The sequence below is a fragment of the Silurus aristotelis genome (genome assembly GCF_946808225.1).
Source record: "Silurus aristotelis genome assembly, chromosome: 24".
NCBI lineage: Eukaryota > Metazoa > Chordata > Actinopteri > Siluriformes > Siluridae > Silurus > Silurus aristotelis.
This window is the reverse complement of record NC_139597.1, coordinates 13,107,144-13,119,163: the sequence shown is the minus strand read 5'-3', so window position 1 is coordinate 13,119,163 and position 12,020 is coordinate 13,107,144. Positions and strand designations below refer to the sequence as shown.

Sequence of the window (12,020 nt, the reverse complement as noted above, 5' to 3'; positions counted from 1 at the left end):
TATCACACAGCCCTGGTTTAAAGACAATTGAAAGATTCAGTAGTTGAAATAGTTCAAAAAGTACTGGCTATCATATGTAATAAAATAATTATAGTTATCCTATTGCTCTATTTTTACGCAACGATTTATACTCATACTGCTACATACAAGCAACACTCAAAAATGTACTACTTTATATAACAAAAGACGATGCCACATCTACATTGCAAAACTGCATTCATTATAAACTGATTTAGATAAGGCCAAAGTGCTAGATATGTTGAGACTTTCCATTAGGTCATTTTGACTGAAAAGAGGAACCCTAACTCTTAACCCTAACACTATACACTGTACAACTAGTGCTATGAAAAGCACTTTATATCTATAAGAGTTCTGAAACCAAGCTCTTTTAGCCTGTTTCTCAGTTCTTATTAGCTTTGAGTCAAATTACTCTCACCGACAACTTCATTAGGTACTTTATTGGATTGAGATCTGGTGACTGTGGAGGCCATTTGAATACAGTGAACTCATTGTCATGTTCAAGAAACCAGTCTGAGATGATTTGCACTTTATGACATGGCGCGTTATCGTACTGAAAGTAGCTATCCGAAGATGGGTACACTGTGGTCATAGTGGGATGGACACGGTCAGCAACAATACTCAGGTAGGCTGTGGCGTTGACACGATGCTCAATTGGTACTATTGGGCCCAAAGTGTGCCAAGAAAATATCCCCCACACCATTACACCACCACCACCAGCCTGAACCGTTGATACAAGGCAGGATGAATCCATGCTTTCATGTTGTTGATGCCAAATTCTGACTCTACCATCCGAATGTCGCAGACTCATCAGACCAGGCAACGTTTATCCAATCTTCTATTGTCCAATTTTGGTGAGCCTGTGCGAATTGTAGCCTCAGTTTCCTGTTCTTAGCTGTCAAAAGTGGCACCCGATGTGGTCTTCTGCTACTGTTGCCTTTCTATCAGCTTAAACCAGTCTGGCCATTCTCCTCTGACCTCTGGCATCAACAAGGCATTTGCGTTTTTGATATTATTCACGGAGTAGATTAAAAATAGTGCAATAAACTGCTTCCTGGCAGATTTAGAAAAGGAGGGAAGATTTAGGCCTATAGGCATGCCTTAAAATAACACCAAAGGACTTTTTGTTCTTAAAAGGCGGGTGCACATGCACACACACACACACACACACACACACACACACACACACACACACACACACGCACACACACGCACACACACGCACACACACGCACACACACACACACACACACACACACACACTATTGGTCAGTTTATGACACAGTAAATCTGAGTGCTCCGGTGGAAGTACTATAATTTGATAGAAGAACAGCTGGACCAAACACTGGTCTAAAATAGCCACAACCAAAACACACTCACATCCTCACTAATTTAGTTCCATTCACATACAAAGTGTCCCAGTCTGTCCTGTCAGAATTTCCTTTTCTAATTACTCTGGTGCCACTGCTTTTAAAACATTTAAAAACATTCTGGAGGATTATAAAAAAATGTCTCCGTGAAATACCTGGTTTGTTTAAGTGATCAGCCCCATAGATTACACTTTAATCAAGTTGCTCATGTGCATCCAATCAACCTTGTGAGCAAACACCAGGCTAATTGCCCCACCTGACTTCAATTGTAGTGGTTTTGGTACTTTTGATTACGAAATAAAACCAGCTGTTACTTGAAGATTCCACTGTTAGCAGTGCATGGCACTGCAAAGAATCCACCATGACTGAGAAAGTGCTTTCAAAAGGCCTCTGGGATAAAGTTATTGAAAGGCTACAAAAAAAGATATTGAAGGCTTTAACTATCTCTTTGAATACTGTTCAGATTGTTCAGACTGTTCAGACAAATTATATGACTGAGGCAGGAGGACATTGATCAGAGAAACTACCAAGACTTTCAAGGCTTTATGGCTAGGATCGCTATCTCACAAGTTTTACACAATGGTAGTGTGGCAAGAAGGAAACCTTTCCTGAAAAGTGCCACACTTACACGTCTTGTATGAGTTATGCAATCACACCTGGAGACTCTGATGTCATCTGGCAAAAGGTGCTATTGTCTGAAGAGACCAAAATTGACCCTTTTAGACTAAACTCCAAGTGCTATATTTGTTGAAAATAAAGCACAGCACACTACCCAGAACACACCATTCCTACTGTGAAGCTTGACGGTGGCAGTATTATGTTGTGAAGGGTATTTTTCTTTAGCGGGGACTTGGTTTTTGGTCAGGATTTAAATAAATGGTTGCTGCCAGGTACATCCCAATACTTGAGGAAAACCTAAATCCCTCTTCTAGACAACTAATGATAGGCATTCATATTCCAACACAACAGTGAGCCTAAACATAACGCCAACAGAACAGTGCAATGGCTTAAATGACCTAAATCCAATAGAAAAAAATCTGTGGATGGACTTGAATAGCTGCTCAACACAGAATTGTTATTTTAGTTTTACATTTTTTGATTTTTCTTTCGTTAGTTTGAAGTTGTAGAAAAATGTTTTAAGCTGAAGAAGTTCAATATTTCAAGGTGCTCTTCTATAGGCACTCTATATGCAAGAATCAATATGCACAAGTTAAGCAGTAAACAAACCACAACTATCAGCAGTTTGATTATTGATTGAAGTTGTATTGTTTTTTTTCCATGTGCAATATGTCTATTGTAATGTAATCCTAGCCTGAAGGTTAATAAAAAAGAAATACATATGAACTTAATTTTAGAGATGCATTTTAGAGTACAAACTGAAACCAACCAATTTTTTTTGCAAAAAAACAAAACAAAACAAATTGTGATTCTTTCTTCAAAGGCTTGGATCCAGAAAGTTCTTAGAGAATGTTATTTTAGAGGCATCTGCTTCTTGTCTTGTTTATAAAGCTTTCAAACACCACATTCACAAATGGAAAAATGACTGTAGAAATGTTTTTGTACATACATCATCGTAAGAATGAAAATAATTACACGGGTATATTAAAAATGACGCCGCTCAGCCTTTTTGAATTAGGTTAATAATACTTTCTTATTATTCTTATTTACTAACCGGATATTTTTCTTTTGGCTTCTGCAGAATAAACTCAATTCTGTGTATGATAACAGACTGTTGAAAAAAAAATAAAAAAGAACAAATAAATAAATAAATACAGGAATACTAAAATGTCCCACATTTCTTGCATTTATTTTTTAACAAACTCAGGCCCCCTTAGGAATTTAGTACTTTTTAAAAAACTTTGTGTATGTACATTTTTCTTATTACACTTTTTGTACATGCTTCATTAACCATGCCTTATCACTAAGTATCTTGAATGAATTGAACTTTAGCAGCTGGACTCACAACAGTGACAGCTGAATAGCAACGCATTACATTACAATGTATTTTAGGAATCCCCCAGCATAGCACTTTTAAACAGAGCTGCTTGCGAAGCTTAGTGGGAAGATTTAGGAAGGATTACCTCACTGTGCCCATCACAGCACTGCAGTAAACACCTAATCAGTTGCACATGAGTCAGCTGAGTCAAAGCCATTGGTGTAAATATATATAATTTTGTTTGAAGGTGTGACTTACTAGAGCTAAAAGTCTCTATATTTCTAAACCAGGGATTTAACCCTTTAAAGCTCTTGATTACTCGCACTAGATTTTTGGAGCTGGAACAGAACTATAATCCTGGTGTTTATGAGAACTGGGTTGCCTGGTTTTGATTTCATCCTCACGCAACATACAATGATTCAAAAATGCCCGAGGGTTTTTGGTTAAAAAAATATATTGCATTTGGTAAGTGGTACTGTAGCCCAGTGATTAAGGCATTGGACTTCTGATTGGAAAATGAAGAAGCTGCCACTGCTGGGCCCCTAAACAAGGCTCTTGATCCTAGACTGCTCAGTTGCATTAATAGGATAATTCAACACAAGTACACTCCTTCAACACATTGTTAAATGCTGTTGTTTTTATAAAATCAGATGTATTCAGATGCTATACGTGAATAGAGCCTACAGATAGACACAGCGCTGATAGTTCAGGGTGTAACGTTTTCAATATTTTTGTCTGCAATTGCAACCATGTGCCATTATGTCTCACTAAATGTCTTCCGTAATAGACGCTTGACCCGTGCATATGCCTCCGAGTCGAAAGAGACTTGGTCAGCCACTGTCTTCAACAAGAATGTGAAACAGAAATGTGCATGAAACATTATGCAGCATTATGCTAATGAATTTCCTGACTGCTATGCATTTGCAGGCTTAATAAAAACGGCGTGGACCTGAACCGGAACTTTCCAGATGCGTTCTTGAGTGATGTTGAGCAGGTGAGAGAAAAGGAGGTGGATTCTGTGATTAAGTGGTTGAAGACAGAGATGTTTGTTCTCTCCGCAAACCTCCATGGAGGAGCAGTGGTGGCCAGCTACCCCTATGACAGCAGCAACGGAGGTTAGTAATGTACAGGGGGCATTCTTTACATCGCTCTGTTAAATGATCCATCCGGATTGGTCAAAATTATGATCAATAAATGATTGATTCATTTGTTTTTTAATAACAGGATGGCACAAACTAGTAGCATACCGGTATTTGTATGCTAAGTTCATATTAAGTCACTTTTTCTAGTATGTTCTAAGAACAATCACCTTAACATATATAAACTAATTATCATCATTGATATAGTGAAGATCTATGAGGACAGAACTTTAGCAGTCTTGGACTAAGTCTCCATTGTCACAATTTTGTAATAGCTAAAGGTAAATCTTTAAGTTGTCAAAAACAGGAATGTCCAGAAAAATCTCAAAAGATTGACAATATACAAACCTAAAATTTAAATTTTATATATATATATATATATATATATATATATATATATATATATATATATATATATATATATATATATATATATATATATGTGTGTGTGTGTGTGTTTTGTGTTATAGTTATTTGCTATAGCCCTGAGTATGCATTCTGTTTTCTGTTAAACCATTTTTTCTGTTTTGAGATGTTGTGAAGTGATACACTCTGAATGACCTATCCAGGCAGTGAGCTGCAGGGGGACTCCAGCATTACTCCAGATAATGATGTGTTTGTCCACCTGGCCAAGACTTACTCAGTTAACCATGCAAGCATGCAAAAGGCAAACAAGTGCTATGATTCCAAGGATTTCACCGACGGCATCACCAACGGCTACAGCTGGTATCCATTAGAAGGTACTTTTTGGACATTTTTAATGGCGTGAAAACAGAATTATATTAAAATCGGTCTCTTTATATTTTAGCATACCCCAACACTTATATAGTATAAGCTGTTTCACGACAACTTTTTTGCAAATGATAAACAGATGGTCCCCAAGTTATGATGGTTCGATTTTTCGATCTTATGATGTTACCAATATGAGAAAAAAAATACAAATATTTAGTTTTGGAGCAGCATATGCTCCACCCTCCATGTATTTGCACCGATGCTCATCCATGCGCCTGATGCCAGATACATATTTACTGTAAAGTTTATGTACTATGTTACTGTAGATGTACTGTATTTAGTCTGTACTGTACTCTGTTTTGCTAAATTGGTTAAATTAGTAACAAATTACAGTATGCTACCCCAAATAGCTAGGCTATTTGAAGCTAATTGTTTCCTGTTTTGCACTCTTTTAAGTATGGTCAACCATTTTGTGCACAGAGTCTGATAATGAAATTGATACAATATATGCATGCTTTTCTTCTCTGTTTCTCTCAGGTGGGATGCAGGATTACAATTATGTTTGGGCTCAGTGTTTAGAGCTCACTCTTGAGCTCTCCTGCTGTAAATTCCCTCCAGAAAGTGACCTGCCAGGTCTGTGGGACGCAAACAAGCCCGCACTGCTGGCCTACATGCAACAAGTTCATTTGGGTACTGAACACACCCAGAAAAACACTAAACACAGACAACACTTTGCACCCACATTGTATTTGTGACCTGTCCTCATGGATGTCATGACAAAGCCAATGTTTCAACATGATCTAATTGTTTCCACCTATTTGTCACACCTGTAAGATGAGCTGGTGAACTTAACACACATCCAATCTCTTAGCTATTGGTGTAATGCATATAATGCCACAACAGCTGTCACAAGAGCATCAGTAACATTACACCTGTAGAAGTCCTCTGATGAGTTATTTAATTTACCACATGAGCCAGTGTTATTATTCAAGGATATGTGAAAACCAAGATTAATCCTTGTGTGAACTGAATATTTTGTTAACAAGTTTCATATTATGTGTCAATATCACACTAACTGACCTATATAAAGAGTGAGGAACCTTTGTTCAGAAATTGACACACTAAAAGCTAAAAGTATTTGGACAATTGTCCATCACGTCCATCTCTTTCTCATACATTATTGTTGCCCCAAATTTGGAAGCACACCATTGTTTAGGACGTCTTTGAATTTTGTTTTGTTATAATTCCTTTCACTGGAATCAAGAGGCCTAAGAGGCAAAAAAACTTGTTCTAGAATTACATAAATAACATTGCATTTAAGGTTGAAGTAGAACCCAAATGGCCTGCACAGAGCACTGACCTCAACCCAACTGAAAATCTTTGGGATGAACTTGAATGCTGACTTTTTTTTTGCGTAAATGCGTCTTTTATACAGTATATAAGTTAATAAGTCAAAATTAAATTACACTATTTTATTAAAACTCTGTGGACACCTGACCATAAGATTGGTATGTTCCTTTTGAACATCCTATTCCACATTGACAGTACAGCCATTTACTGTAATAATAATCTCCACTAATCAGTTACACTAGATTTTGATGCATGCTCATTTAGCCAAATGGGCCATTAGTAACGTCAATTACGGATGTAGGGTGAATCAAGATCATTTGTTCCAACCCATGTAAAAAACATCTTAAGAAAGCTGGCTTTGTTCCACAAAAAACACTATTTCCCAGAATCTGCAGCCATTTTAGATTTAAACTTTTGCTTTTATCTGATGATTATGCTTAGATAAATCATTATGAGAATCATTATATTTTTTTCAAGCTGTGCTGTTTACATTACATTTACCTTACTTTTATGGCATTTGGCAGACAACCAAACCCTAACCCTAACCCTTATCCAGAGTTACTTACAATTAACCAAGTGAGGGTTAAAGGCCCAGCAGTGGCAACTTGGTGATTCTTGATTCTTGGTGAACTTGTGACCTTCTGAACCAGATTCAACTCTGCGATTTAAAATATCATATTCGAATAAAGTGTGTGAAGAATGATCATGGGAAGTGCTCAGAGCTAGATTAGATATTGTGGAGCACACAACTTTGTCAATCGTCTGGAAAGACAAACTCGGTCTGGTAAACATTGTGCTAAACTCAGCGTCTAGACACAGGCACCATATTGGCTCCACAAATCCAGTTCTAAAGTAAGCTTTGTAAAGTGGAAAGATTACATTTTACATCATTAACTAAAATTAATGGCCTTAGCAGTAATGACTCAAGCTACGCCAGTGGAACAAGACTGTCCCCTTACTGAAGTTCTTATCTTACGAGTATTAACCATCAACCAACTACGGTGTATTATGTGATTTCTGTGCTATCATAATTTGTTTTCCAGAATGAGTTAATTAGCATAATTAAGCAATTCCCTCTATCCTAATAGGATCATCTAAGCCTTCACAATGTTTGTTTGACACATTAGTGCTGGAAAAAGAGTTTCTTTAAATATACTGTATTTTCCATTTTAGGTATAAAAGGTCAAGTACTTGATTTGAATGGGACGCCAGTCCAAAATGCCTCAGTGGAGGTACAGGGGAGGAGAAACCTTTGTCCATTCAAGACAAATCAAAATGGAGAGTATTACAGACTGCTGCTGCCAGGAAACTACACCATCACGGTGAGAACAAGTCCTCTGCTTTATATGCATAATATTATATGTAAATAACCCATGAAAATTTTTCTCTGAAAATATTGCAAAGGGCTTCAAACCCATGTTCTTGACTTCTAGTTACACCTCAGGGTAATGACTTGTTTAAAGGTCTAAAAGTTGGTGTGCTGTAGCATGGGGACTGGAACTCATGATCTTTTGTATAATAGAGTTGAACCTGAAGCACTTTATGCCCATTACATAATGAATACACGGGAGCCTATGGTTAATGTATTTATCAGTTAAAACTCTTCATTTGAATGGATGTCGATCTTTTCCTTCCTCCTTTAACAGAATGTAGGACAAATCTGTTGCAATGACTTTTCACTTTAGGCCAGGCACCATGATAATGGTTCTGTTTTCTTTTTGCTTGCCGTAGGAAATGAAGCTTAGTGAGACATGAAAAGCACTTAAAGCAAAGTGGGTAATTCATGCCCTGGGCTGAAAGCCACACACATTCTAAACAAAGGGGTCAGATCTGGCAGATCGGAAGAATTATTTGTTTTTAAGTAAGCATGGTTGAATAAGAGGTAGACTGAGTAGTTTTCAACTATGAAGAACTAAAAGGAACGGAATCAGGCAATTACTTTATTGTCAAATTGGACTTCAGTGCATGCCAGATCATCAGTAAATGCCAAAACTAGTTGGAGCCCAAGTTTCCTCCATTAAAAATCTGCCACATGTTGATGTAGAGACCAAAATACTAATTGGTCCAGCAGTAAAATGTCATGAAAATGTTTTGGATGTACAATAGTTGCAAAGCATAATTCAATTTAAAGTACTAGGGAACACATTTTTTTCCAATTTATTGACTTTATTTTTAGATTAAACAAACAAAAAAACAACAACGCTTAATGCAAACATCAATCGTTATTGAAAACATTACTTATTTATATAAGGATATTGGGTAACACTTTATTTGAAGGGTACCTACAAAACACGCTGATGTCAGAGATCCCTCCTTGCACTTGCCAACTCATGGTCTCCACCCTGTCTCATAATTGCTATGTGTTTGTTTTCATCTATGTAATGTCTCCAAACCTTTTTTATTATTTGCCATTTTGTTTTGCCATTGACACAGGATTCCACTTCCATGTACATTAGTTTGCGTTTAAATACCCTGTGTGTAGTTTTGTTTTATGTTTCACATTTACACTTTTGATGGTTTCTGATCTTGATCTCTGATATGAGATTTTTCCCCAAACTGTTATAAAAAAGTCTGAGGCTTGAATCTTAAGAGGGCTCAGATCTCAAACCTGGTGAACACATTTGGGATGAATGTGAACGCTGACTGCACCCCAGGCCTCCTCACTTCACCTACATCAGTACCTGACTTTACTAACACCCTTGTGGCTGAATGAGCACGAATCTCAGCAGATACACTCTAACCTCTAGTGGAACATCTGCCCAGAATATTATAACAGCAAACGGAGGCTTAATGTGGAATTGTATTTTGAAAAAGAGCATACGAAAATTATTGTATGTTCAGATGAGAAAATGCTGATACAGGCTCACAGACATGGACATAGACATTTAATTGCTTAACAATCTGTCATGTTAGCAATATACTTTTTTTTTTTATCTCACAGGTTTTAATGACAATTCTCTAAATTATGTTTTATAAATTGTTTAGTGCTAAATAATTTGTTATTCAGGCCCTGTGTGTTGGAATATAATGCAGTGCTATGATCCTTATCAGGATCTGTTTAGTGGGAGTGTTCATAGCTGTTGTTGTATTCTCTCACATCCACCAAGCTTCAGATCTAACTGATAGACAAATCTGAATCCTCCACTATTGTGATGTATGATTCGAGTCCTCGCCTAATCTTCCAGATGACGTGTTTTGGCTAGCTTTCAAAAAAAAAATATAGCATAGCAATCTTTTTTTCTATTTGCTTATAACACAATATTTGTTCATGCAGAATCATTAATGTGTACTGTATCGATTAGGTACTGGTGTAGGACTGGATTTTAAGACTAGGGTATTTTGACTGATATTGTCCTAAATATTTCATTAAAAATAATTAATAAAAAAAAATAAAAATCTGTTGAAACCCTGTTGTAGAGGTTTAATAGTTTGCTCTCCACCATTATTCTGAAGCTGAGAAATGATAATTTATTTGTATATTAAATATGACTTAAATTGTTTGTCAAAATTCTATGGGGAGCTACTGTCAGGCCTCAACTCTGAGTGGAGAAGATTAATTCTCCATCCGGTGTGTGAGGCTGGCAGTGCGATGTGTACACAATTAACAAGTTTGACAGCAGTGTAAATCTTGCAAATACATGTTTTGCAGGTGAGATACCCAGGATACGAACCACTCACAGAGACCGTGTCAGTGCCGTACGGTCCGGACGGGTTCACAGCTTTAACACACAACTTTCAGTTTCAGAAAAGTACCAGCACTGCATTCTTTGTGGCAACAGAGCCCACTTGCCCATCACCTAAAGTCAGTAATAGAGAGAACCACAGTGCTGCCCTGCTGTCCAGCACCATCATTACACTTACAGCCCTCACAATTCACACACTCCTGCTGTGTTGAGTGATCATTGGGCGATTTGACTGTTGACTGAAGTGCAGACTTTACTCTTTTTGCACACACACACACACACACACACACACACACACACACACACACACACACACACACACACACACACACACACACACACACACACATTAGCCATGTATTGGCTTGAGAGGTTTTTTATTTGTGTTTTATGAGGATATCTCGTTCCTTTTGAAGGTCATTAAAGAAAAGCAACCGACTCTGAATATTGCATTTAATGAACTGCCTCATCAGAGAGAGGCTGTACTTTGGGAGCTCATAATGGGAACACACTTTCCTCTAAGTCACTTTTACAGATAAGCACTTTGCAGAGAATTTCAAAACTTTAATTGGCTTCTATAAAAGACATTATGCAAATGCTCCCATGCCTGATAGCTTTGACTGTGTGGTTACTTAAAGATCCATTTTTTTCTTTAACATCTTTGCTGGTGTCGATTTTAAAGGAAAAGTCCATCCTGAATGTCTTGCATATTAATATCTTTAATGGATAAGTGATAGTCACATCCATGATTTGTTTTATATTGAAAGTGGTTTTAATGTTTTCCTCAACATGTTCGACTCTGTTTTCAATTTGATTTAGTTTCCATAATTCAATGGTACAACTGGGAATTAGCTCCTGCATCATCTCCACAGAAGCACAGCAGCACTCCATCTTTTCGATCTTCTCTGTTAATGCTATTTTTAATGTTCCTGATCAATACCATCATGTTGTCCTCTCACAGCTCTCTAACTATTCAAGCTGACTTGGTTCCTGACCTCAGCCTGTATCTGTATTACGTTCTGGAACTTCGTGTTCAACTTCTTGAAGTCTTACCATTATTCATTATACTTGAGATTATCAAGGAAATCAGAGCAGAACACAGATGCCATCTTGTCACGGGAATAACAAATATCTAGCACCAAGCAACAAATACACATCAGAAATGCTATGCACAGATGACAATTATTTCAGTATGAGCATGTTTATTCAGGGTGGATTTTTCCTTTCTTTCCTTTCCTTTCATTTTATTTTATTATTATTTTTTTTTACATTGCCTCTGGAATAAATTTTTTGTCCTTCCTTGAATGTGGTTCTTTTATTACAGTCAAAGCCCAGACATGTGACTGTTCCAGTGGTGACTTTAATCGCTTGGTGGCCGTCAAAATTTAATTAAGATTTAAAGCAGAATTTTATAGCTTGAGAAAACTTAAATCCCTAAGGGCTTAATACATGCTATTTCAACTAATGAATAATGTCTAATGTACTTTATCTTAGACAAAGTACTTTTTATTCATTTTTATTCTATTTTTGTCTTTTTTGTTGAGTTTCAAAATGATGCAGGTATTTTATCAAGCCATAAAAGTACTTTTATTCAGTTGTATTTAGCATTTAGATATTTTATTCCTTCAGAAACACATCTGTTTGTCGGCAAAGTCTTCCCTTTCTGAATCCATAAACTTAAGAACTCAAATGGTTATGCCAAAAACAGCTTTTTTTTTTTTTTATTCTACCTCATCCAGCCCTCATACTGTTATAATGACTTGTAGTGCCTTAAATAAAATTGTTAAACTGA

General features: G+C 36.8%; 1 protein-coding gene across 2 annotated transcripts in view; it reads left to right on the top strand.

The window, feature by feature from the left end:
- Window positions 1-12,020, top strand: part of cpm (carboxypeptidase M) — a 43,236-nt gene extending 31,216 nt beyond the window's left edge. The window contains exons 5-9 of one of the 2 annotated variants that reach the window (XM_083528589.1): window positions 4,252-4,439; window positions 5,033-5,203; window positions 5,733-5,885; window positions 7,719-7,867; window positions 10,195-12,020. In XM_083528589.1, the coding sequence (XP_083384715.1) occupies window positions 4,252-4,439; window positions 5,033-5,203; window positions 5,733-5,885; window positions 7,719-7,867; window positions 10,195-10,440 (907 nt within the window). In that variant the 3' untranslated portion in view covers window positions 10,441-12,020. The remainder of the gene's footprint in view (window positions 1-4,251; window positions 4,440-5,032; window positions 5,204-5,732; window positions 5,886-7,718; window positions 7,868-10,194) is intronic. The other variant, XM_083528590.1, reaches the window with a different exon arrangement.